At 39.6% G+C, this 24,485-nt stretch overlaps 2 protein-coding genes across 5 annotated transcripts; one reads left to right on the top strand and one right to left on the bottom strand.

Annotated features, from left to right (window-relative positions):
• Positions 1–660: 660 nt before the first annotated feature.
• On the bottom strand, positions 661–12,173 carry IRAK4 (interleukin 1 receptor associated kinase 4). Of its 2 annotated transcripts, none has more exons than XM_042816213.1 (11): positions 11,923–12,173; positions 11,069–11,214; positions 10,571–10,768; positions 8,990–9,150; positions 7,578–7,642; positions 7,183–7,297; positions 5,796–5,905; positions 4,247–4,430; positions 3,362–3,424; positions 1,990–2,148; positions 661–1,896 (listed from the first exon to the last, which is right to left on the bottom strand). In XM_042816213.1, exons 1-11 carry the CDS (start codon positions 12,081–12,083, stop codon positions 1,864–1,866), a joined length of 1,395 nt encoding a protein of 464 aa, XP_042672147.1. In that variant the 5' UTR covers positions 12,084–12,173; the 3' UTR covers positions 661–1,863. The 2 variants fall into 2 exon arrangements, with proteins under 2 accessions (XP_042672147.1, XP_042672146.1); XM_042816212.1 differs by lacking the exon at positions 11,923–12,173 and adding an exon at positions 11,696–11,916 and having other exon boundaries at positions 915–1,896.
• PUS7L (pseudouridine synthase 7 like) lies at positions 12,068–22,473 on the top strand. 3 transcript variants are annotated; one of them, XM_042816209.1, is made up of 9 exons: positions 12,068–12,124; positions 12,568–13,410; positions 13,867–14,026; positions 15,492–15,687; positions 17,263–17,361; positions 18,668–18,749; positions 19,907–20,184; positions 21,380–21,433; positions 22,048–22,473. In XM_042816209.1, exons 1-9 carry the CDS (start codon positions 12,082–12,084, stop codon positions 22,369–22,371), a joined length of 2,079 nt encoding a protein of 692 aa, XP_042672143.1. In that variant the 5' UTR covers positions 12,068–12,081; the 3' UTR covers positions 22,372–22,473. The 3 variants fall into 3 exon arrangements, with proteins under 3 accessions (XP_042672143.1, XP_042672144.1, XP_042672145.1); XM_042816210.1 differs by lacking the exon at positions 12,068–12,124 and adding an exon at positions 12,308–12,323; XM_042816211.1 differs by lacking the exon at positions 12,068–12,124 and having other exon boundaries at positions 13,338–13,410; positions 13,731–14,026.
• Positions 22,474–24,485: the final 2,012 nt, after the last annotated feature.

The raw sequence follows: 24,485 nt of genomic DNA, 5'->3' as shown, positions 1-24,485 counted from the left end.
AAGTTTCAGATGCTTTGAATTAGGAATTGAGACAGTACTTTTAATGCAAAGGTAATACAAAAAAAAAAAAAAAAAACAAAACAACCCAGCTACTTTTCTAACAGGAACAACAGAAGAGGAAGCTCAGTGCTGTGTGAGCATGAATATCATGGACTTATCTGTATTTCATCCACTGACCAAAAGGCAACTCAGCCCAAATACAAAGATGAGATGATTCTTCACATTTCCATACAAATAAGAAATACAGTGGCTGATGAAAATTGTGTAGGCTCAAAAGAAGCTGGACAAAGAAGAGATAAAATCTGATAGAGGTGGAACAAGCAATGAAGACCTTGAATCTTTCTCAAAAAGTTAATGAGCTGCAACCCACAAAACCATAATGCTCCACTGAAGCAGCACTGCCTGCACACTGTCTGTCACAGTCACCTGTCCCTCAGCAGCCACTACTGGCTCATGTCCCAACCACTTGTGGCTGTGCAGACCCCTGTGACCCACAGCACACTTCCTAGCATCTCTGGCTGTTGCCAAGGAGAGAACTGTTGCCCTTCATATATATACATGGCAACAACATGGATGTATTTTAGCCCTTCAGCAGTAAGAAACAGAAAAAAAATCTAGTAAGAAACCTTCAAGTAACAGCAAGAAGAGTTGTTTAAAGAATTACTTAAACAGATTTTATTCTCATTTCCAGCAGTTTTTTTTTTTCTCCTTCCAGCATTTGAGGTCCAGAAAATACATTACGTGAAGACAACCTCTTTCACTGAGTAGCTGAGCAGTAGCCTGCTGGTCCAAAGTATCTAGAATCTTATTCACTTCATTCAATTTTGAAACTGCTTTGATATGTCAATCTTTAAATAAAGCCATACAAACAGAAAACACCCAAACAAAAACAAAAACCCCCAAACACGAAAAGCTTTCTGCAGTAATTTTATGTATTTTTATACTTCATTAATATACATACATGTAAGAGCTTAATGATTTGACTAAGGAGAATGCAGAATTAGTCCTAACATTTGACTCCTTCAACAAAATAAACCATCAATATTTGCAATGTCTCGCATGGACTCTTCTCCTGACACATAAAAGAAGAAGTAACTAAGTCTTCCTATGAACAGTGATTAAAAGGTTCACCAGCAGAGCTCACCAGAAGAAAGCCACACATTTCTGCATTTGCACTGTGATGTAATTGCTCTGCCTGCAAAACCTCGAAACCTAAGAGATGTTCTGCAGCACTTATTTGAATGAAACAAGCCCTGAGAAGGCTTTCTAAAAAATAGTCACATTCATGTGTGTCACCAGTTTGTTCACACTACTATGAACTCTCAAGCTAAAATGCTAAGTTTGTTTTAATGTGGGTACTGCTATTGCCTTCTGCCAACAAGATAACACAAGTGCCATTTACGTCTACTAAACGTTTTTGTGTTCAGTAAAGAAAGGTCTAGGAGGTCTTCTCAAGAAAAAAAATTGCAGAAAAACATCCACCTTGTTACTACCACATTGCTTTGCTGAAGATACTTGATATGTGGCAAGGAGAAGTCAGAGAGATGGTAATACAGAAATGTGCTTAAAAACCTCTTAGAGGCTGTATCAGCAAGGCAGTTTGTTTATACCAAAAGAAAAGAAAAAAGGCTTTCTCATGCTGAAGGTCCTGTGGCTATAGATGTATGAAAAGGTGCCCAGTTAGTAAAAAGAAATAAAAAAATAAAAAATAGTGCAGTGACAAGACACCTGCATGTCTTATATGTGGACCAGAAAGTTCTGGGAAGCAGAAAGGCTGATCATGTCACAGTAAGTGCTAATACAATTCTCTACTTGCTCCTGGTCTGCACTCCATTTAGACAACAGGTGTATCAGAAATGCATGTCACGTTTTTATCTCTTGTAAATACTGCTGGACCTGCAAGAGAACAGCGAGAAGTACAAGTAACTGATACCATAGCTACAAACACCAATGGCTAAAAATAAGGCTTCAATCTGACAGGCTACATACCATCTGAATGTTTGGCCTCCTGTTTTTTTTCTCATTCAGACACTGATCAGCAAGTGAATACATCTTATGAACTGAAGCTGCATCCCAGTCACTCATCTTTACATCAACATAATCCTCTATTGTCGCCTCCTCATCCTCAATTTCATCCTTGATACTTAACTACAAGAGAATTGCAACCAATGAGCAGAGAATACCGTAAGCATCTGAAGATCATAGATTCCACACAAACACTTTCACAACTTGCTTTTCACTTCTCTTCATTTTTTCTATCGCTTTTCTAGACAAAGAATTACAATGGTTGGGTAGCAGAATTATTCATCAGTATCTACCAAAACAACTTACAAGACTATAATGTGTAATAAAAACTTGTCAGTTTTTGAAGCTAAGGATGCCATATTGTCTCACACTGCACACTCCTTGTGCTCCCAAAAGGACATTAGAATAAACAGGTACCAATCAAATCAGAATCTAAAATGGAGTATAAAGTCTACCTTGTGAAAAAAAAAAAGCCTGCTTTTAAAAAAGAAGATAAAGAAAGGAAAGAGAAAAGCTCAAGGATTGTATCTGACAAGGATTTGAGTTCTCCAAGGTCATCACAGTTTAGAAGGATAAATATTATGCCACTCCAGAAGATACAGCTTAGAGAAAGTACTCTATTAATAGTACACAGGTATTCCTAAAGCTGTGTATGTGTAAGAGGGTGATCAGCTATCCAGTGGTGTGGAACAAAACCAAACCAAAACTCAGTGCTATTTCATATCTAGTAAACAACTAAGTCTCTATATGGAAAATCCTGGATTAAGCAACTTGAAATTTAAACTAAATGAAAGGCTAAATTAAGAGAAAGTTTATAAAATTTGTAATTGGAAAGAGTAAGCTCAGAGATAGAGTTTCCAAATTAGCAGGCTGAATTTCTAATTGAATATTAAAACCAAAACATCCCCAAATAGCCCTTACATTTCCAACTTCCCTAGGGCCAAAAACTAAGGTACTTGCAAATAACTAGGAAAGTTGAAGAGGATGGAAAATGATGCAGGGCTAGTAAGAAGCATGAAGAACTGAAGAATCAACTGAGATGAATACTTCAAAATGTTCTGGTGAACGAGGAACTATCAGGGTATCTGGTAAAACAAGGGTATGCTGGTAAAGCAAAATAGCATTGCAACAAGAAACAGTATCAGAACAAGGAGAAATACAGTACAGATTGGAAGGAGATGACCGTGGGCACTGGACACTTTCCTATCAGCTAAGAGAAAATTTACATAACTATTCATTAAGAGATGTAATTTGCTCCTCTCACCACCTGTGAACTGACGACTATTTTATATGAAATGATCCTGGAGGGAGGAAGAAAGCAGAAAAATAAAAATACCAGCAACTGTGGCTCCCGGTTTTCATCTACTGGTGGCAAACCTGTTATTACTTCTAGTAAGACCTAGAAGAAAAAAAAATAAATCAGAAGAGAATACATTAATCCTCAACGTAGAGACTGTTCAAAGAATCAGAAGAGGAACATGATCCTCAGCCTTTCACACAAATGCTCACAGGATCAGTAGCTGTCCCACTGCACTGCCCACTACACAACTGATTGCTTTTGCTGTCCCAGGCCTTCTTCTCACCATCTGCTATTAGCAGCGATGTTTGGCACCTTTCCACATCCTACAACTGTGGTGCCTCTAAACAAGATGGAAGAATTTCCCAGATACTCAGATACAGTATTTGGCCTACATCCCCATGGAACTAAATGCCACAAAGAAGGGAGTGGATTCATTTGTCTCCCAGATAGCAAGCAGTTGTTTGGGTTTTTCTGACTGGCTATTCAGTACTCAGCTTTCAGTCAAATCCCACACTGACACCTTCCATTTGGTGATGAAACTCACTTTGGATTGTTTTCTTTAACATTTTCAATCACCTCTGTGTGAAATACTATGGAAGAAGTAGAAATGTTTTATGTTAATTTAAGCTTGCTAGAAGTTGAAATGTTATTTTTCTCTGGTCTTCCACGCACAAATTCACATTTTAAGATAAGCACAGCAAGCATTAGCAGGTGCAACATTTTAATCAACATATTTAAATGCTTTTAAACCACTCCAAGAGTAGAAACACTATTTAAGTGCACATGCACAGGGAGTAGGAGAAATAATAGATCAAAGTGGATTGCTTAATTTCAAACACTCTTGATTTTGTACCCTTCTATCAACATTAAATCAATCAATACAAAAATGCAATCGCATACAGCTCCCCTCATTCTACTTACTACCCCAAAGCTGAAGATATCAGATTTAGGAGTTATTTCTCCTCGCAGAGCTTCAGGTGCCATATAGGCTGCTGTTCCCACAACTCTGTCTGTCATGATGGTTCGTGTGAACGTTACTGATGCTCTTGCAAGTCCGAAGTCCGAAATTTTGGGCACGTACGTCTCAGTCAATAAGATATTTGCACTGGTGAAGAGGGGAGAAAAATGAAAAGAGTTTTCCAAAACAGTATCTGGATTTTAATACAGACTAACAACTCTTTAGTAACCAAATGCAAACTGCTATTCTGAGTGTTTCTAGGAATAACAGATCACCCCAACAAAACACAAAAGAAAAACACAGCAAAATTGAGTAGCGGAGCATGCTGGAATTCTTAACCGTTAGACCTCTACTCAGAACTAATAAAAGCTGGCTTTAATGGTTTATATCTATTATCTAATGAAATGTCAACTGTTACAAATTCCAGTGTCAAATGATTATCAATACTTGTATTCTCCTGAAAGAGAAACAATACTGCTTAATGCTGGAACAATCTACGTGCTGTGTTTCTCTTTATCTCCAGCTTTCTACTGGTCTTACAGAAAATCTAACAGTGAAAATGCAAGAAGTTGCAAAATGGAATTGAAGCGAAAGAAAAACAAAGCCAAATTCTATCCTGTAATACAACCAACTCACAGCAGTTAGAAAAGTAGCATAAGGTAAGAAAACGCGTTCCTTCCAGGCACTGCCCATGTCCTGATGCTTAAGCAGGAAAGAAAGAAGAAACACGAGTTGTCAAAGCAGCAAGTACCTTTTATGGGTGAGCTGAAGCAAAAACTACTTCCTCACAGAATGGAAGTTCACAAAACCTATACAGCCTACATTTAGCAGAGATGTCAGAAGCCAGAAAGCCACTGAAACATTCATCCATGACACCCAACCCATCGGTTGCTCCTTGTCAACCTACAAAAGAAGTGGGGTATCTGTATCTAGGCATTTTCTTGAAAAATTTTGACTGCTTTGTCATAGCAAAAAAAACCAAAACAATACAAAAAACAACCAAAGCATCAATCTTGCTGTAACAAATAAGTGGGCATACATCAACCTTAAACATCCTTAAGCTTCATAAACCTGATTTCAGACATTTTAATCTCTTCATATTAAATAGCAGGAAATAAAGGAGGCACTCAGAAATACTCTAGGGAAAAAAAAAAAAAAGACAGAAAAAAAAAGACAGTGGATTTTGATCTGAAAAACTCCCAATTTAAAAAGTCCCAATGTTCTGTGACAGCAGCTCTTTTGTTAGCAGCAATTGCAAAAGAACAGAACTCCTACGTCCCTTTGCAGCACTCAGATAACATTTGAAAGTGACAGATTACAACAGCCTCATAATTATCTTTAGAAGCCTGTGTAGTCATGTCCTTGTGGCACAGACAAGATTATGGTGATGGATAGCACTTGCAGAAAGGATTGCGTCCTTGAATAAAGCACTGAATCTTTCAGTCTGTTTTCTCTAACAGACTTTAAAAGGGTACAGCAACAAAAAAAGCACTCAGTGTCAGTAGCTTTTACCTTTTAATGTCTCTGTGAATATGATTATTGTCATGCAAAAAGTTGATGCCATTGGCAGTACCTTGAGCAATTTCACACCTTGTATTCCAAGAAACTGGTGGAGTGCCATCCTTGAATAAGAATGGAGAAAGGAAAGCATAAATGTGAAAATCCAAAGTATATTTTTTCAAAGTATAACACAAACAAAAAAACCCAACAAAAACAATCCAGAACAACTACTTGCTATGTTTTATGGCTTTCAAGTAATTACTTTTAAAAAGATGAATGGTATAGATCTCTCAATTTACATTTGCTGAGATATAGGCATTTGTCACCTCTCTTCCCCACATTCTGCATTAGATTAATTCACCTGGTGCAAAACAGTTTACATTTAGCTCTGACAATAAAAGATGAGCTGCACTGCAAAGAACTACCTACACCTACGCACACATTGTGCTTTCTATCAGCACTTCTTAATCCTGTCATAGCATCCTGCTGCCTCCCTGGCTCCTCAAAGCCCAGGCAAGAAGCAGATGACATAAGCAGGAGTTAGCAAATTCACAGTGACTCCTGCTTTATCAGCAAGAACACACAGTCAGTATACACATTCATCGTGCATTTTACCTTACCAGATGAAGACTCTTTCTGAATTTATATTGTAAATTTGTACCTTTGTTTTCTACTTTAGCTTTCAGTTACCACAATTCCTCTCAGCTCACTCACTGCTAATGGTCAGCAAGTGGACGGATGAACATTTCTGTACACACCCCTATTGAGGACAACAATTTCTACAGGTTAACTTTCACTGACTAACACAAACTGATGTGGACATTCAGCTAGCAGGTTACATCCAGCTGACTGTTTTGCATCACTCTAACAAGTGGCAACTAGTCCTTTCACCAAACAAAGTCACTTATTAAAGGCCAGGGCCACAAGATACGTCATTTGATTAAATCAGATGAAAGCACTGTTTTACACAAGATATTAATTTTAAAAAGTACGCCCTGTTTCTTTGAGCACTTCCAACAGAGACATGCAGACTATGAACATCATGTTACAGCTACTATCACAAGGGCAGTGAGCAAAGGGCAATTTCACAACACAAAATCTAGGAACAAGCAGGGAACAAGTCAATGTCAGATGCAGGAACAATAGTGCAGCACCCTCTGCTCGTAGCAAGTCTGCAGCATAGCATGGACTTCAGGATACTGGCATATTACATTATACTGCTACTCCGCTTTAACTAAGCAACACTGGGCCAAAAACATCTGTATACCATGTTACTGGAAGACTAAGTATTATCATACATGTCTTACTTCTAGAACTCAGCAGTAGCAGAATACTGCTTGGCCATTACAGTTCCAAAGATATTTCAAAAATAGCTCCACTTAACAAAGATTTTACTTACCAGACAAGCAAGTCTGTCAAGCAGCGAACCATTGGGCATGTATTCATACACCAAACAGGGCTGAGCACCATCACTTGAGAAACCAAGCAATTCTACTAGATTTTCATGTTTACACCTAAAGCAAAACAATTCCATTCAGAGATGCTCTGCAAATCTCCTAACATTTGTGATCTCCAATCCCACACTCCAGCCTCTCACTCACAGGTACCAGCCATGTTTCTGCAGCAGTACTTAAACGTAAACTGCTTGTGATATGCATGAAACATTCTCACTTAAGCTGGAAATTTAAGTTACACTGATAAAACAAAAAATAGGGACCACAGTGACTAAGGTGTTATCTGCCAACTTAAGACTCTCAGAAAACGCTACAGTGACATTTATGGTCCTGTACTTACTTTGCCATAATTTCTATTTCTTGATCAAATTGCTGTTTCAAATCCTGTGCACTCACATCAACCACCTACAAAGAGAGTACTTGACATCAATATTGCTGGATGTATTAAATTGCATGATTGCTCACAAAAAAATTAAATTGTAAGCCTTTTTTTTAGTTAGTTACACATGACAACTGCTTAATCGTTTATCAGATTTTTTTTTTGTCTTTGAGTTCAGTTTAAAAAAAAGTATCAGAACATGATTTTTAGTTTTTTGTATCACGTAACATCATATTATTGGAGTAATCAAAACAGTTTCAGCGGTCACCAAGTTACCATAGCAGGCTTGGGTTAGACCCTTACGACTATCTGATTCCAACCCCCTGCCCTGGGCAGGGCTGCCACTCACCAGAACAGGCTGCCCAGGGTCCCATCCAACCTGGCCTTGAGCACCTCCAGGGATGGGGCACCCAAAGGCTCCCTGGGCAGCTTGTGCCAATGCCTCACCTCCCTCACAGCAAAGAATTTATTCTGATCTAAACCCACCCTCGTCCTATCACTACATGCACATGTAAAAAGTCCCTCTTCAGCTTTCCTTATGCCCTCTTCAGGTACAAGAATGTCACTATATAATATCCTCAAAGCCTTCTCTTCTCCAAGCTGAATAAGGCCAGCTCCCTTAGTCTGTCTTCATAGGAGAGGTGTTCTATCTCTCTGATGCTGATCATCTCTGTGGCCCCCTCTAGACCCATTCCAACAGACCCACATCCTATTGCTGGGCAGCCCAGATCTGGATGCAGCACTGCAGGAGGGGCTCACAGAAGCAGTGGAGGAATACAGTCACGTTCCTCACACTGCTAGTTACTCTTACGATGCAGCCCAGGACACAGTCGGCTCTCCAGGCTGTGAATGCAGATTGGCAGTTTATGCTGTGGTTCAACCAGAACTCTCCTCCTCAGGGCTGCTATCAATTCATTTTATATCCAGCCTGTATTTGTGTATTTTATTTCACTGCAGTTTTCTATTAATAGCGCTCGCTAGTTATAAAATATGTTATTCACAGAAAACAGCTATTACAAAGACTAAAATTATATGGTAATGCCTATCTCCCAAAGCACTGTGCCACAGAAATTAGAAGGGAAACCTCTTCTGCCCTTCTTGTGTGCAGGGGGAAGAGGGGAACAAAGGGAGCACCCAGCTCCTCCTAAGGACTGTCTGAGCCACTGCAAGAACTATGGAAATGCAAAATTTCACCTCTGGTCACTGTGACAGCTCACACCACCCACAGGACTACAGGACAATGTTCTTGAACCCAACCCATATTTAACATGGTGATACTTTCTGGAAATGTATTACTCAACTCTTCATAGATGATCAAGTCTATACTATCAAGAACAAAGTTATTAATTGGAAAAATGCTGAGGACAACTCACAGCAGCAAGTTTCTTGACAGCCACATTTCTGCCATTGATGTAGCCTTTGAACACAATGCCAAAGCCACCTTCCCCCAGCTTATTTCCTCCAGCTGATTCTGGTCGTTCATCAAAATTATTTGTAACACTTTCCAAGTCATGAAAGCGAAAATTGTGGAAATCTAGAAGACACAATTGACATTTAGCACAGAACCACATTTTCACTCAAATAACAAGTGTATTAAATAGATCCTCTACTTGCTACAACACAAATCTTGACACAATGGAAACTTATTTTCAGAGATGATGAAGATACCATTAAAAAAAATGCAAATACATACATGTAATCAGCTATGCATAACTTTCTTCTCAGATAGTGTGTAGCAGCCTTCTGACCATATTTTTTTTTTTTTTAATTAATGCTCATAATACAGGTAAATAAACTAAACATGAAGCAGATCACAGAGAAAGCCACACACTGTGTCAGATGTAAAGATATATACACCATGTTTCTGGCAACAAAAGTTGAAATGCAGTGGACAAATTATATACTAGATTACTTTCTTCAGTCAACTTTTTTCAAATTTCTTAGTCATTTCTGATAACTAAAATCCAAATTCAAAGCATAAGGTGCAAAACAGTCTACAAAATCAGTACTGAAAGAAGGTAACAGAATTACATATACAATAAACCACATTACAATTTCAAAGAAGCACAGTATTACAGGTGTTGGAAGAGACCTCTGGAGTTCATCTACTTCAACCCTCTGCTAAAGTGGGTTCCCTACAGTAGACTGCTCAGGAGAGCATCCAGATGGGTATTGAACAACTCCTGAGAAGGAGACTCCACCACCTCTCCCCAGTTTTTCCCCATGTTCAGACGGAACTTATTGTGTTCCTGTTTGTGCCCACTGCTCCTTTTCTGTCACCATACACAGCCAAAAAGGGCCCAGCTCCACACGCTCAAGAGCTGCCCATTAGATACTTAGGACTGATAAGATCCCTTCTTAGTCTTCTCCAGGCTGAAAAGGCATCTCAGCCTTTTCTCATAAGGAAGACACTTCATGCCCTTCAAAGGGCCTTTGTGGCCCTTTGCTAGACTATCTCTAGAAGTTTCCTGTCTTTCTTGAACTAGGGAGCCCAGAACTGGACACAGTGTTCCAGATGCGGCCTTACCAGGGCAGAGTAGAGGGGGAGAATCCTCTCCCTCGACTGCTGGCCACACTTTGTAACACGCCCCAGGATACCATTGGCCTTTTTGGCCACAAGGGTACACTGCTGGCTCATGGCCAACCTGCCATCCATCAGAACATGCTGGCACATCTCTGCAGAGCTCCTTTCCAGCAGGGCAGCCCCCAACCTGTACAGATGCATGTGGTTATTCATCCCCAGGTGCAGGACTCTACACTTACCCACTAGTGTGGCTACATAATATCTCATTTTCTGGTGTCATATTTTCATAGGCTGTATTCACAGTCACAGAGAACAAGATTGAAAAGCAAAAAAGCACAAAGACACAAATAGTCATTACTCCAATGCATCCCTAGGACTTATTTCACACAGGTGAAGGTCAGATCAGCATTTTAACAAACTAAGCACCTACCTGCGTTACTAGACTGCGCGTTGCTATTTTCTTGACTTAAACATGGAGGGACTGAAGGTTGCTTCTCTGTATTCTGAGACAAAACAGGCTTTACAGATGTTACTTCTTTTTCCTGTGTAGGCTGTTGCTTCTCATGTACAGGCAAAGTTTCCTGTGAAGAAAGAGGTAATGTAACTTCTTGTGCCATCCCGACAGCTTCTGAAAATGGAATTTAGAAAAAGTGTTAACCAGATTAGAAATCAGAGAACATAAATAACATTATGCCAGTGTTTACTAAGGTTATATTTTTCCACCGCATGTAAACTGTAGGGCTTTTATTTAAACTTGGAAAATCGTAGTCCACTTCATTAAAACTCTTATTGTAAATAATGTAAAATATATCCTCTTTTGATTATTTTCACCTAATCATTTCTGATCGTCCAGTTACTGTGAAGGTCACTAGCATCATACAGATATGGGAACACAGCACAGCACACAATACATACGGGTAACAGTTACCTGGAAGCAAAAGACTTGCTGGTGCCAGAAACTGGTTCCTAATCAACAGATCCACAAGGTCACCAACCGTACAATTTGTTGTTCCCCAGTCATAAAGCAATTCACACGTGGGACTTTTTCCCATTTGCACAAATGCTTCAAATCTCCTTAAAAAGAAAAAATAAAGCTAACTTTGAAAAGAAAAGTAACATGGAGAACCACAAAGAAGGGAGCGTGATTAATGGTAAACAAAAAGACACAAAATTCACCATGTAATGAATTGTACTTCAGCAGTACAGGAGAAGTACTGCTACATACAGACATACAGGAAACGCAACTACACAAAATAACACCAAAGAAATGCAAACTTGGGTAAAAGTACACATTCTACATTTGTCCACAGCAAATAGTCTGCGGGGCTTATTTGGATTTCCTCAGTCAGTTCTCTGTGGCTCTCTTAGAACCGTTTGATTTGCAACAGGCTCTCATAAACCATCCATAGACCCATCCATAGACCTGAACAGGGACACCCACGGCCAGAGCAGGCTGCTCAGCGCCATGCCCAGCCTGACACCGAATGTCTCCACGGATGAGATGTCTCCCCTCATTACGTCTGACACCATTTCCCCTCGTCCTATCACCACAGACCCCGCTGAAGAGCCGGTCCCCTCCTTTCTCACAGCCCCTTCAGACACCGACAGGCCGTCCTCAGCTCTCCCCGCAGCCTTCTCCTCTCCAGGCTGAACAGCCGCAGCTCTCTCAGCCTGGCAAGACAAGTCTCGCTTATGTCAAAAGCAAACTAGAGAGGAACTACGAGAGTTCCGCCGATCCAGCAGCAGTGAACGCGGTTACGTCACGGGACGGCCACGCCAGACCTGATGTGCGCCTGGCTGTATCTGCTCTCTCCGGCCTGGTCGGTGATGGCCGCGGCCAGCCGCTTCCAGCCCTCCTGCGGGTCGAGGAGGTCGGCCAGCCGCCTCAGCAGCCCGTAGCGCAGGCTGCGGACGTAGGTGGCGGCGGTGACCGGCTGGCTCATGGCGAGGCCAGGAACAGCGGACGGACGGGGCGGAACCACAGGTAGGTAGCCGGAACTCGATCCCCTTGCCGGGGCTGCCGGCCGGCCCCCAGCTCCCGCCGTTCTTCCGGGACGACACCGCAGCACTTCCCCGTTTCGAAGCCTTGACGTAACCTCCGCACCGCGGAGGCAGCGCCTCCTCCCGCTTCCTGCAGCGAGGAGGGCCCGCCCTCCCGCAGCGCGCCACAGCCGGCAGGCGAGGTTGGTGGGGGGGGCGGGTGCAGCTCTTCGCGGCCGTTCCCCCTCTCCTGGACGAGGTAGCGGTGGCCGGGGGGGGTCGGTACAAGCGGCGCCCCCTGGCGGCCGCTATGGGAGCCGGGGCGGCTGTGCCTGCAGCCAGCAGTAGGGGGATGATTTCCCTCCGTTTTCTGTTTTCCCTCTTAAAAAAAAAAAAAAAAAAAAAAAAAAAAAATAGTGTTGTTATTAATTTTTTCTCCTCTCGCAGCGGCGGGCAGGGGAGTCATGCTGCGCTCCCTCAGTTACGTGACCGATCATACCGGCTTCCGCGGGACGATCAAGAAGGCTCCCGCTGACTTCGTGGTGAGGGAGCTGGAGCTGCCGCAGCGCCCCGCGGCGCCCCGGGACGTCAGCCCGCCGCAGCCCGACCTGCCGGCAGGGAGTCCGCCCGCTGCCTCCGCCTCAGCCAGCGCCGGGGCTGGGGGCGCGGTGGTGCCTGCCCGCCGTGACCCTGTGTCGTACCCTGAGCAGAGCCGCTGTGCTGGGGGCGTGAAATCCGGCCCGGAGGCAGCCGCTCTGTTGGATTCCCTTTTGGGAAAGCCCGCGAGTGAAAGGCTTACTAAATTTGCTTGTGATCTGAAGGAGGCGTGGGACTCAGAAAGGGCTTGTGATGTCGGTGCCGGGGAATTCTCTTTGGGAGCCGTGGTGGATAAGAGAGATCGGGCCGATTTGCACGGCGCCATCAGGCAGAGATTTCCCTTCTTAGTCACTGTGACAAAGGACAACGAAATGGTTGTGAAAGGAAACGCTGACTACAGAGAACTCTGTCAGCTAGTGACTGAAAAGGAAACAAGCGATTTCTTTAAATTTTTAGACGCCAAGCTGGAAAATTCCACCTTTTCTTTTGAGCCTGATGGAAATAAGGAGCACAGAAAAAAGGTTCACCACTTCATCAATAAAAAATTTGGGAAAATTTTAGAAACAAAGTCTTTTACTGTGGAAGATGTCAGTTGTAAGCCAAATATGTCAATAATGGTAAGGTTTAGAGAGAAAAGTTGCTCCAGAAAGAGGTCTGCTGATGGTTTCCAGATAAAGCAAGATCTTTATACAGGTAAACATTACATTTTTAGTGGAAGTGTGGGGGTACTGTGGTGTTCTGCAGTAATACCATCAGAATCATTTTAGAATGGTCAGTATGGTCCAGTATGTGGATTTAAGAAGATGTGTTCAGATGCTGGGCAGTTTAGTGAGTTCAGATTTGATTTTATGATCTCATTTCTTAAGGGCGTTGCTAGCATGAAGTCAGGTTACTGGAATTGCATTGCATTTGATCAGGTACCACTCTGAAAGCCAGCAGGGGTTTTTTATTGTTTTCACTTTGTTTATTGTGTCTTTATTCTTTTAATACTGAAAATGTCCTCTTTCCTTTAGTTTTGTGGAGTGGGAGTTGTCTCTGCAGTTGTCATGCTGTTATGGTTTGAAAGGAAGAACCTGAAATCAGCCATGGCAGAGCACCTGTATGATATAGAAGTGCAAATTTCTAATAATTCTGGGATGATTGTTTCAGCTTTCACCCTTCAGAAAGAAAATCTAGAGACACTGGAAGCAATCAGCTGCTTGGCTGCTGAACTTGGAGTTCTTCCCTCAGACTTCAGTTACACGGGCATCAAAGATAAGAAGGCTATTACGTACCAAATGATGGTTGTGAAGAAGGTTACTCCTGAGAGGTACTGACAATTGGGATAGCACTGTTCTAATTTGCTATTAAGTACCAAGCTGCTGCAAGGTTCCTAATGCTTTGTCTTTCCCTCCTCCTGTCTTAGACCACAGTGGCAATGGCTTTAATGTTTTGTGGCTTCTGGGTATATACAGTGTAGCACTGAAGTCCCCCAGTGGAAATTTAAAGAAAAATTTTCTTGTCATACTATGAATATACAATATTATCTATCCTTCTAATTCATGATCATGTGATCCACTTCTTAATTTAAGTTCATCTGCTAGCTGGAAGAGAGAGGAAACCTATACAAAACCCAGCAGTTTTGTCTTGTGATACACAGACAACAACGTAACTTACAGAGAATAAAAAGAAACAAGCAAAATTACCTTTAAAGTAAATAACTGCATTTGTACTTTGGACAGATGTTTATTTTGAGTGTTGAATATGAACTTCTATTATATTGTGCATCACAGAAACATGAGTCTAAGTAAAGAGGATGTCAGCATTCATGAGGATAGAAATACATTCTGGATAACTTGCTGATAACACAAGATGTTCTCATTTTTTGCCAACTCAGCGGGTAAAAAATAAGTATTAAAGTTCTGCAGTTGCAGTAAAAAAAGTTGCTGGTGTAAAAACCACAACTTATTTCTTCCTCAACTTTAACTTTCAAATAAAAGAAACTAGAATTTATGCTTTCAGGGTTCAATATTAATTCAAACAACTATCAATAGTAAAATTCCATTGCAAACTAGGCCATTTGTTCAAGAGAATTAGCAAAATGGTTGCTTCCAAGCTGCTGGTTAATCAGGAAAAATGATTTACTGAAGTGTTAACATGTTGTTTAAAATGTAAGCTGAAAGTTTCCCTTGAATTTAATTACTTCCTTATATATAAGAACAGAGAGATTGAGTGGATGCTTTAAAGGGCAAATACTTGAGCCATCAGCTGCATTTCCAATTACAAGCACGTGCAAGCATGCTCAGAGAATTGGTGTTCTGAGTTTGTTTCTTTAAGACTTACTTAACAAGAGCGAGCAAATTGTTTTGGAGACTGCTAGAGTGGCAGACATTGCTTTTTCCTTTTTCTTTCTTTTTCTCCTCTTCTATTCTCTTTTTCTTCTCTCATCTCCTGTTTTCATGAGAAACAAATTTCTAGGACTTCTAACTTCTTTGTTCAATAAAAAGAATAAAATTCACTTTGGGTGCCTTGAGAATGTTCAGTGAATTGCTTAATTCCCATACCTGTCAAACTACAAAACATAACTGAAGTTATACATAGTCTGAAGATATTTATGGACTGCAGCTAAATCTTTAGACTATCTCTAAGTTTGAGTTTACTTTCTCTGTTTTAAATCTCTTTTGAATTCTATTAAATCTTTTTAATTCCAGTGCAAAGGTGAAGAAGACATTCTATTACAAGTTGTGTAGCTTTAATTGCAGGTGGCTCATATTTTCTCCCAATTATTTATACAGGTTGAAAGACATTGAAAGCAAACTGGAAAAAAAGGGCATGAGAATACACAGCATACATTCAGCACACCAGCATCTTAGACTTGGTCAGCTGAAAGGCAATCACTTTGATATAGTTGTGAGAGATCTCAAACACCACAGTCATGATTCTCCCGTAGATCTGAAAGAAAGAATATCTGAAGCAATGGAAAATATTGAGGTAAAAAGCCACTTGGCTGCAATAAAGAGCAGGGTTGCGATGGCAGAGTAATAGCAATGTTTCCTTCCTTGTGATACTTTTTTTGCTATTTTATGGCTTTCTTGCATTACTCAAGGAACTGGGAGCAAAGCTGCACCCTGAAAGGTGACCACGTGTGCATTCATTCTGTGTTATGGATCTGAGTCCCTAATGTGGTCAGAAAGACAGATGGGATGTTTGGTAGTAAATGAGTATTGAGGTATGGGCTGTCGTGGTACAGATCTAAGGCCAACCAAAGTGCTGTGTTTTACAGTAAAAAAATACACATGTCAACTGCTTGCCTTTTTTGTCACATGAACAAAATATGGAGGCTTGGGGAAAAAAAATATGTATGTAATTTCCATGACATAAATACATCTGAAATGCCTTTAGAAGACAAAGAAGATTCTCTGAAATTCTATGGATTTTGAGTGTAGATCCACCCTGAAGAAAACCTCATCATCAGGCATTCTGAAATCGCTGAGAAGTGTAGAAGAAAGTCATGAAAAAGAAAAAAGTTTAGGTGTTTCCTATGGCAGTAATTTTCTTAACCTTTCTTTCTAAGCAGTAACTGCTACACAGATTAAGATGATAAATCCTGAAATAAAGACTTCAACAAAAACTATCCAGTGTGCAAAGACTAAATAAATGATATGTGCAGTGAAAAATTTTGGAGATTAGTTTTACTACTGAAAAAAAGAGCACATAACCAAGTGGTTCTTTAATGCTCTTCTGTCTTCTACATCTCCCTTTTTTTTTGTTTCGCTGTTTGGGAAAATGAACAGAAATTCCTTTGGTGTCCTGCTTTCTTAGAGTTAACCTATTGGTCAGATGGTGAATGACAGAAATGGCATCTGTATTGATCCAAAATAAGGATTTTTCATCCTCCATGGAAACAAAATCGCATGTTGGTCCTAGGGGAATCCAAAATAAGGTTAGATATTTTGAATTGACTTTCTGCCCCATGAATATTTGTTAGTTATTTTTTTTTTGTTTTAAAAAAGGGTGGAGGTCACGTGGCTGTGATTTTACTGCCCTCGTGTGACTTACCACTCATCAGGAGATTTGAAGTCCTGGTTAGCAGAAATGCTTACTCTTGCTCTTTACTATGTTAATAATCATGCAAACAATCTCATGAGAAAGAGGATGAGTATTTTAAGGAAAAAATATCCAACAGCTGCTACTGTTCATTACATCTGCTGTGCTTCATTTGCTTCAGTAGAGATTTCATTTATTAGAGATTCGGCACATAGAAAGAGCTCAATTACTTTGACTTGAACTGTGGTAGTGCTTATAATAATGACACAGAAATTGTCTTGTTTCATTTACCAATTTTTTATAAAAGGAAGAGTAAGTCTTCACTGTCTTTTTAGATGTTTCTAACTCAACAGCTAAAATGTAATGAAACAGGAGTTAAGATTCATCTGTTATTTCTAATTTAAAAAAGCAGCGTATATGTTTTGGATGTAAATACAAGTCTGTGTGTTGAATGCTCAATCTCACTAATGGTATCCATTATTTTGATGTTTTTAAAATATTTGTTCTCTCTAATTCTAGGCAAAAGGTTTTGTGAATTATTATGGACCTCAGCGGTTCGGACAAGGACAGAATGTTCAGACAGATCAAATAGGATTGGCTCTACTGAATGAAAAAATGGTATTTTCACTGTGTGATTTAAATACTTACTGTCAAGTTCATTTCATGTTATAGTTGCCATAACTGGTGCTCAGTACTGACCTTCCCAGTGAGCAATTTCACTTGTGACGTGAACCCATATGTGTGCTGGAAGTAGTTGCCAAATCAGTTTTGAATCAGTTTTGAACCTTCATTCTGAATTAGAAAAATCTGTTTTAATCAGCAGGTGTAGCTGTAAGCTGTTCAGGAATTGATTCTTCTGTCTGTAGTGTGATTGTCATCATGCCTCTTCTCAAGGAAGTGGCTGCACTCTTACAAAGGTTGAACACTAAAATGAAGCTGTGTTTATGTACAGTGCTTATCTGGGGTACTTCTTGTCTCCTAACCTATAAACTCTTTATCCCACTGGAGGTCTATAGTGTTACAAATGTGGCAAGATACTACATAGGACCATACAAAAGGATTTGCTTTTTCAGTACCATGCTAATTTGTCTTCTGTATAGCAGAGACTTCTCCTTTTCATAATTCCTTGGCTACCTTGCCAAAATCTTAGTTCTGAGCAAATGTTCCCTGTAAGCTAAGGAGACCTTACTTATTAAGTAATCATTTGTAAGATGAGAGTCATATACTTTCCAGTGTATGTAGCTTTGTGTTTGGCCTATGTTTAAAACAGAATCAGACTCTTAAAAGTCAGATGAATACTTGAGTATTTTCTTCTTCTAATCTTGTTTTGATTCTGAGAAATCAGGAAAATTTATCCTGCAAATATAGGGGGAATCTGACATTTTGCATGTTAATATTAGGAGTTCAAACCACGTATCAATTCCTGCGGAGTAATGATATAAGTATCTATAGCAAAAAAGTAACTCAGTTACTTTTGAATTTAAAACATGCAGAAACTACTATTTGTATTTAAAATGTACCAATACACGAACAGTTCAGTGCAGAGGAGGACAAGAATAAAATGTTAATAAAACAGATAAACAGAGATAGTCACAGGTTGGTTTTTACAGCAGCAAATTGATTCTCTCCTGGTGTTGCAAGTAGCAGGGGTTAGCTTAATGTTTTCCCAGTTACTGACCCATTCCCAGTGTCAGATCAGTGTAAAAGCAGTTGTTGCCTCTCTGTGTGACACTATGGAAAGTGCTGTGTCTGTGTTACATGAAACATGCTGGAGACAAAGAAGAAGGAATCTTCCAGCTCAGTGAGGTCTATGATCACTCTTCATCATCATAGAATGATGGCACAGATTTGTATGCATTGCTGTTTGTTTCGTTGAGAAATGGTTATTTTTAAATGCAATGAATGTAAATTATGGCTTTTAAAGGTGAAAGCTGTAAAATTATTCTTCACACCTGAAGATACCGATGACCCTGTGAATAATGCCAAAAGATACTTTCTTCAAACTGGTAAGGCCACTTAAACTGCCTATAAATCTATTCATTGTAGGTACCATGAGGGAATGAAGTGTTGCTGCTCGGAGTGACACTTTTTATTTTGCTGCCTCTGTACTGCTTATAGCTTATTCCAAGGGACTCATTAGAATTTCATATCTGATTTTTGAAAATAAGATCAAAGTCGGGCCTCAGATGTGCAAAATAGTGGAATACTACTGTATTTCAGGTGCAAGACAGTGCAGAAACCAATGCTCTGTGGCAGTGTAATGCTGGAAAAGACTGCGATCGTTTTTTTTTGAAGCAATTTTGGCCTGCTTCAGCCTGTTTTCTTTTGAAATATAATTTTTCCTCTCTTAATTTAAAAGGAACTATGGAGAATGAGGCACCTAACTCACATTCAGCACTTAACATGGTTGGGCATCTAATTTTCAGAATTTTCTATATTAATCTTATGTCTTGTTTTTTGCATCTTTAGGCCTGGCTTTCATGTCTTTTCAATTATGTGTTTTCTTCCATGCTTTCCCATGATCCACATTCTTTGTTTTTTTATCTGAATTCAACAAAATATACCAAAGACACAGTGTGCTAAGTAAAATGCTCTTTGTCATATTGTTGTTATCATTCAACTTAACTTTCTCTCCAAAACTAGAAATTTTGAATTGCTCTTGACTAAAGATGCTTGAACTTTGGAAGTCTTCTTCAAGGTAGCCTGTATATCATTATACATTGGTAGAACAGCTACACTGTATAGCTTCAAGAGGCACAGATACTGTTCATTGCACAGATGAGATGATTATTCTGTGCCTTACACTGCTGTACGGTGTACTGAAAGACATTGGTGCAAGCTCTGAAAGCAGCAGCGTGCCTTTTCCTAAAAGCAAAAGGTAAAAGGCTGTGCAATGGCTCCTTCAGATAATCACTCTTTAGAAGAAAAATTAAATAGGAAATATATGCAAAACGTAAACATTTAAACATTTAGATAATATAGTACAAATAGGATTAAATATAATTTCATCGTGGTTGAGGCTCAGACCTGAAAATCAGCATAAAGAGGTTATCTTCATTTTTTTTCTGACCTATTTAATCTGTTTAAGTGTGGTTTTCTTTTCCTGACAGGAAGTATTAGAAAAATCAATGATAACTTATGTGGTTATTTTTGTTTATCTCAGAAGATGCAAAGGGGACACTCACAATGCTGCCAGAATTTAAAGTGAGAGAGAAGATGCTGTTACGTGCTTTACATCGCTACGGTGTAAATCAAGAAGGCTGTACTAAAGGATGGCTCAGTATTCCTCATTCAATGCGCATATTCTACGTCCATGCTTATTGCAGTCAGGTATGGAATGAAGCAACATCATACAGGCTGAAGACTTACGGTTCCAAAGTTGTTGAGGGTGATCTGGTCTTCTCAGAAGAAAATGACGAAAGCCTTTCCCTGAATGACAAGGTGAGTTTTTTACAAAGTAGTTCTTGTAAAGAAAAATTTGCTTAATATTTCTATATTCATTTACTTGAAGACATTAAGGTGTCAGACAGTAATCGAGTGCTTTCATTTTGATTTGTCCATTTAAATACTTAGTGACAAAGGTGAAAAAAGTGAGCATTTAAATTTTGGATTACCACCAGTAGATATATGTTCTAGATGCATTTTAATAGCCCTTATCTATTTTGACCATTTGTTTTATTCAACGGAGGAGGAGAAACAGAATGGCAAAGTTGATGTAAGAACTTAGCCTGCATGGTGTCTGATGCTCTTCTGAGGACCTTCCTGGGGAAAACCTTCAGGGTGAACCTATATTCCTAGAATCATACAATGGTTTGGGTCGTAAGAGCCCATTAAGATCACCTAGTTCCAACCCCCTGCTACAGGCAGGGACACCTCCCTTGAGACCAGGTTGCTCAAAGCCCCACCAAGCCTGGCCTTGTATGCTTCCATGGAGTGTATTAACAACTTCTCTGGGCAGCCTGTCTCAGTGTCTCACCACTCTCACAGTGAAGAATGTCTTCCTAATATCTAGTCTAAATCTGCTCTTTTCCAGTTTAAAACCATTTGCCCTCATCCTGTTGCTACTGTTATCAGTCAGTGTAGATCTCAGTCTTGTTCTCAAGGTTAGACCTTACCATTCTTCCTGTGGAGGCATTTAACTTTCTCCTAATTATCAGGTAAAACATAGAATTTAGCAGTGTTGTACCTCATTTCTTGAGTGGAAATTCTTATAGATACGAAGCAAGAGTACTTCAAAGAGCACTGAACAATTTTCAGTCTCTGAGAAGAATAATTGTTTCCATTGTGATTTTTCTTCAATAATATTTTTGGGAAAAGATGTTAATAAATCAAGTAGGAAAAACAGAGCTGCCAAGTATAATACTAAGTTACTGAGTTAATATATAATCCTATTTATTGTAATACATTCCAATTCATTTTTTTCCTTGTGATGATGTTAACACAGAATTGTAGCTGACTTTATATTAAGCATCTGTAATATTTTTAGATTGAAATAGATTATTTGCCCTTACAGTAGTCAAATAACATCAAAATCCTTGAAAATTTTAGGAGTTCAGTGTGTGATTCCTATAATAATCTGTATGTTTTATTTGAGGAAAGTTCGTTTTTCTTAACATCTCTTTACATGTATTGTCAGGTTCATGTTGTCACTGCTCTAGAAGAGTCAGCTAACAAGTACTCTGTACACCAAGTAAGTCTGTGTGAAAAATTCTGTGTTGTTGATTTCTACTTGATTGAAAGTTTTGTTTTTAAAATAATATGATAAAATTAACTAGTGCAGTCTCATTTCCTACCAGAATGCATACTGAAGAAAACATGTGTGAACTAACCTGCACTCTGAAAACAAAGAGAAGGAAGAGTACTTACTTTGTAGTGGAAGTTAGTACAATGTCATTTGCAGTATGGTCATACTCTTCTTGGAGTTGAATGTAAATTCTTTGAAATCTTTTTAGTCTATTTCTGGGAAAAATGCTCAAGGGTAACTGATGTAATTTTTGAAGGTTCAGAGCATCATGAAGTCATACATATGCAACTTAATGTCTTCTTTGCTGTGCCTTTCCCAGCAAATTAGGTAATTCATGTTAGTGTACTTCTAGTTCATTTTAGAAATCATTACACATTTATTATTTTGTTCTGCCTTTCCCTTAAATTACATCCAAGATACCTGCCTTGCACAGTTGTTTTTAAAAAAAAGTAGCTGCCTTTTAACTATTTCAGGCCCCAAACGCATTTAAAATTGTAATCATATTTTTTAAAGGGAAATCACTGAGCTTTATTTATTTATTTATGTATTATTTTTTAAAGGTTGTTCTTCCAATGGTGGGCCATAGTATCAAGTATCCAAGTAACAGAGTTGGGCAGTGGTACCGTGAAAGACTTTCTAAGGATGAGCTGCAGATGTGCAAATTCCGAGTGCCTGCATTGCAGCTGAACATACCTGGGTGCTACAGACACATCTTGAAAAAGGTTCAGAATCTTTCCTATTTTTTGGAAGGCAGTGAAGAAGGAAGCAAAGTTGAAGACAACCATCTGAATGAGTCAAAAGTAGCTCTTCATGTATCATTTGACCTTGATCCTTCATGCTATGCAACAGTCTGTCTCAGAGAAATAATGAAATGTGACTTTTAAGATTTCAGTTAATGAAAGACTGCAGGAATTTTATACCAGTGCTTATATTTTTGTATAATGCAAAAAAAGAAAAATAAAAAAATCACAATTTCAAACCAGGAACAGCAGTAATTAATAGATTGAGATTCATACTGACTGGGGAAGAAAACCACCGGAGTCCCAGTTCCAGAAACATTCCAAACCCTGAATGCAAATCTAGAGTAAAAAAGGCAAAGCTGTGTGTTGTGTCAGACAGGTTTAACAGAACTTAAAGAAACTGGGCTGCAAGCATGAATTTCACACTTGCACAGACATCCAGCCTGCAGTTGTGACCTGGAAACATGTTTGCAGCAAATAGACATGTCTTTTATGTCACAGTTATTTTTTAAAAGCTGGTTGATACTAAATATTCGGGGACACTGAGTAGCAGTTATGTCACAAGTTGTAACCTACAGGAATCAGCCAAGAAGCTGCTGTACTGAGATTCACTGAATTTGTTTTGTTTTCATTGCATTCACATACAAAGTACTAAAGGTAGAAGTCCTGAACCACGAGTAATAGATTACCTGGCACACTGTCAGTCATTTGAATACTACAGTTTAAATTAATGCTGATGATTCCAGGACTAAGTTGTACATAACTTTCTAGATAGTGCTTATTCAAGTAAGCTCAGTAAGATGAGGTGTGTAATTAATAAATTGCAAAAAAGTTCATAGTAAAAACTAAACGCTGATTTATTATTTATAGGGAGGAGATTCTATTCCTATTACTGTAAGGTCTTATGGTGACAAAGACTTTTTAATGGAACCACTTCTGGGAAAAAAAAAACACAAACTGTTATATTCTTTTTAATATATTTAAAAAGTTAACTGTGATAAAATGAGTGCATTTGTGGACAAAGGAAGAGCAAAGAATGTAATTTACCTTGACGTTTCAAGGCTATTCTTGCAGCAAAGTTCAGAGGTATTTTCTAGATGAGTTTACAAATGAGATAAAACAAAAAAGTGGTTGGAAGAGGTTAGAATAGAGGTTAATGGATCATATCCTTATTGGAGTGAATACCCTAGGGGTTTCTCCTGGGCTCTGTGCTATTTAGTGACTTTGTCAGTGACCTGGAAGGGGGCATGGAGTTCACCTGCAACAAGTTTGCAGTTCACACCAACATAAAGGAACAAAGGGAAATACTGGGGAATCTGTCTTCTAGGGGGACGTAGACATGTTGGAGGAATGTACCAACAGGAACCTTACAGGAGTTAAAGAGGAGAAATGCAAAGTGCTACCCCTGGCAAGAAAGCACCCCTGCAGCAGGCCAGGCTGGAGTGCAGCAGCTATGTGGGAGCAGCAGTGAGCAGCTGAGCAAGGGTCAGCCATTTGTCCTGGCAGCAAAGGCCTCCAGCAATCTCCTGAACTCTGTTAGCAAGGACAGAGCCAATAAATCAAAAGAAAGATCTAATTTTTCTGCATGTTAGATCACATTTAATTCCTGTGCTCAGCTTTTATCTCCAGTGCAACCAAAAATGAGTTTAATGAAGAACTCCCAAGCTAGTTGGGGGCTGAGCATTTGTCCTTGGAGGAGAGGCTGAAGGAGCTGGGCTTCCTCAACCTGGAGAGAAGACAGGTTTGGGGTGGGGCTGGGGAGCCAGCAGCAGCTCCCACTGCCTGTGGGGAGGTTAACAAGAAGATGGCACCTGGCTTCACAGAGGTGCTTGGTAGGAGGAGACATAAACAGGCATAAACTGAAATGTTCAGCCTGATTATAAGGAAATACTTTTTTTCTGTATAAGGACAGTGGGGGCAGTGGAACAGTCTGTGCAGTCTTCAACCAAGGAGATTTCCACAGCCCAACAGAGCAAACCGGTCTGATCTCAGATGTGACCCTGCCTGGCCTAGAGAGCAGAGATCACTTCCAGCCTCAATTACCCTGCTATTCTAAGCAGAGTGGTGTGTCTATTCTAGCTGTAGATGGCAGCATGACTTAAAAGTAGGACGGAGAACTCAACCCATTTTTACAGAGAGAATTAATATCGTGAGTTTTGTTTATGGCATCAGTCTTTCAGTTGTTGGAACAGTGAGGCAACGCAAATCTCCAAAGGTTGATAAACCACTTATTTATGCAACTTTTATAGATATACAAC

This window comes from Centrocercus urophasianus, unplaced genomic scaffold (assembly GCF_019232065.1).
Source record: "Centrocercus urophasianus isolate 14NV4802_14NV808 unplaced genomic scaffold, USGS_Curo_1.0 seq_15, whole genome shotgun sequence".
NCBI lineage: Eukaryota > Metazoa > Chordata > Aves > Galliformes > Phasianidae > Centrocercus > Centrocercus urophasianus.
Note: the sequence above shows the minus strand (reverse complement) of the source record. Positions and strands in the feature narration are given on the sequence as shown.

Excerpts from the sequence above, each read along its gene's own strand:
- PUS7L (XM_042816209.1), top strand. The coding sequence starts at position 12,082 with ATGGCGAGGCCAGGAACAGCGGACGGACGGGGCGGAACCACAG. Across the intron at positions 15,688-17,262 it reads AAGCAATGGAAAATATTGAG|GCAAAAGGTTTTGTGAATTA; the intron begins GTAAAAAGCCAC and ends CTCTAATTCTAG. Across the intron at positions 18,750-19,906 it reads AAGATACTTTCTTCAAACTG|AAGATGCAAAGGGGACACTC; the intron begins GTAAGGCCACTT and ends TGTTTATCTCAG.
- IRAK4 (XM_042816213.1), bottom strand. The coding sequence starts at position 12,083 with ATGAGCCAGCCGGTCACCGCCGCCACCTACGTCCGCAGCCTGCGCTAC. Across the intron at positions 10,769-11,068 it reads AGCAAGTCTTTTGCTTCCAG|AAGCTGTCGGGATGGCACAA; the intron begins GTAACTGTTACC and ends TTCCATTTTCAG. Across the intron at positions 7,298-7,577 it reads GAAATAGAAATTATGGCAAA|GTGTAAACATGAAAATCTAG; the intron begins GTAAGTACAGGA and ends GTTTTGCTTTAG.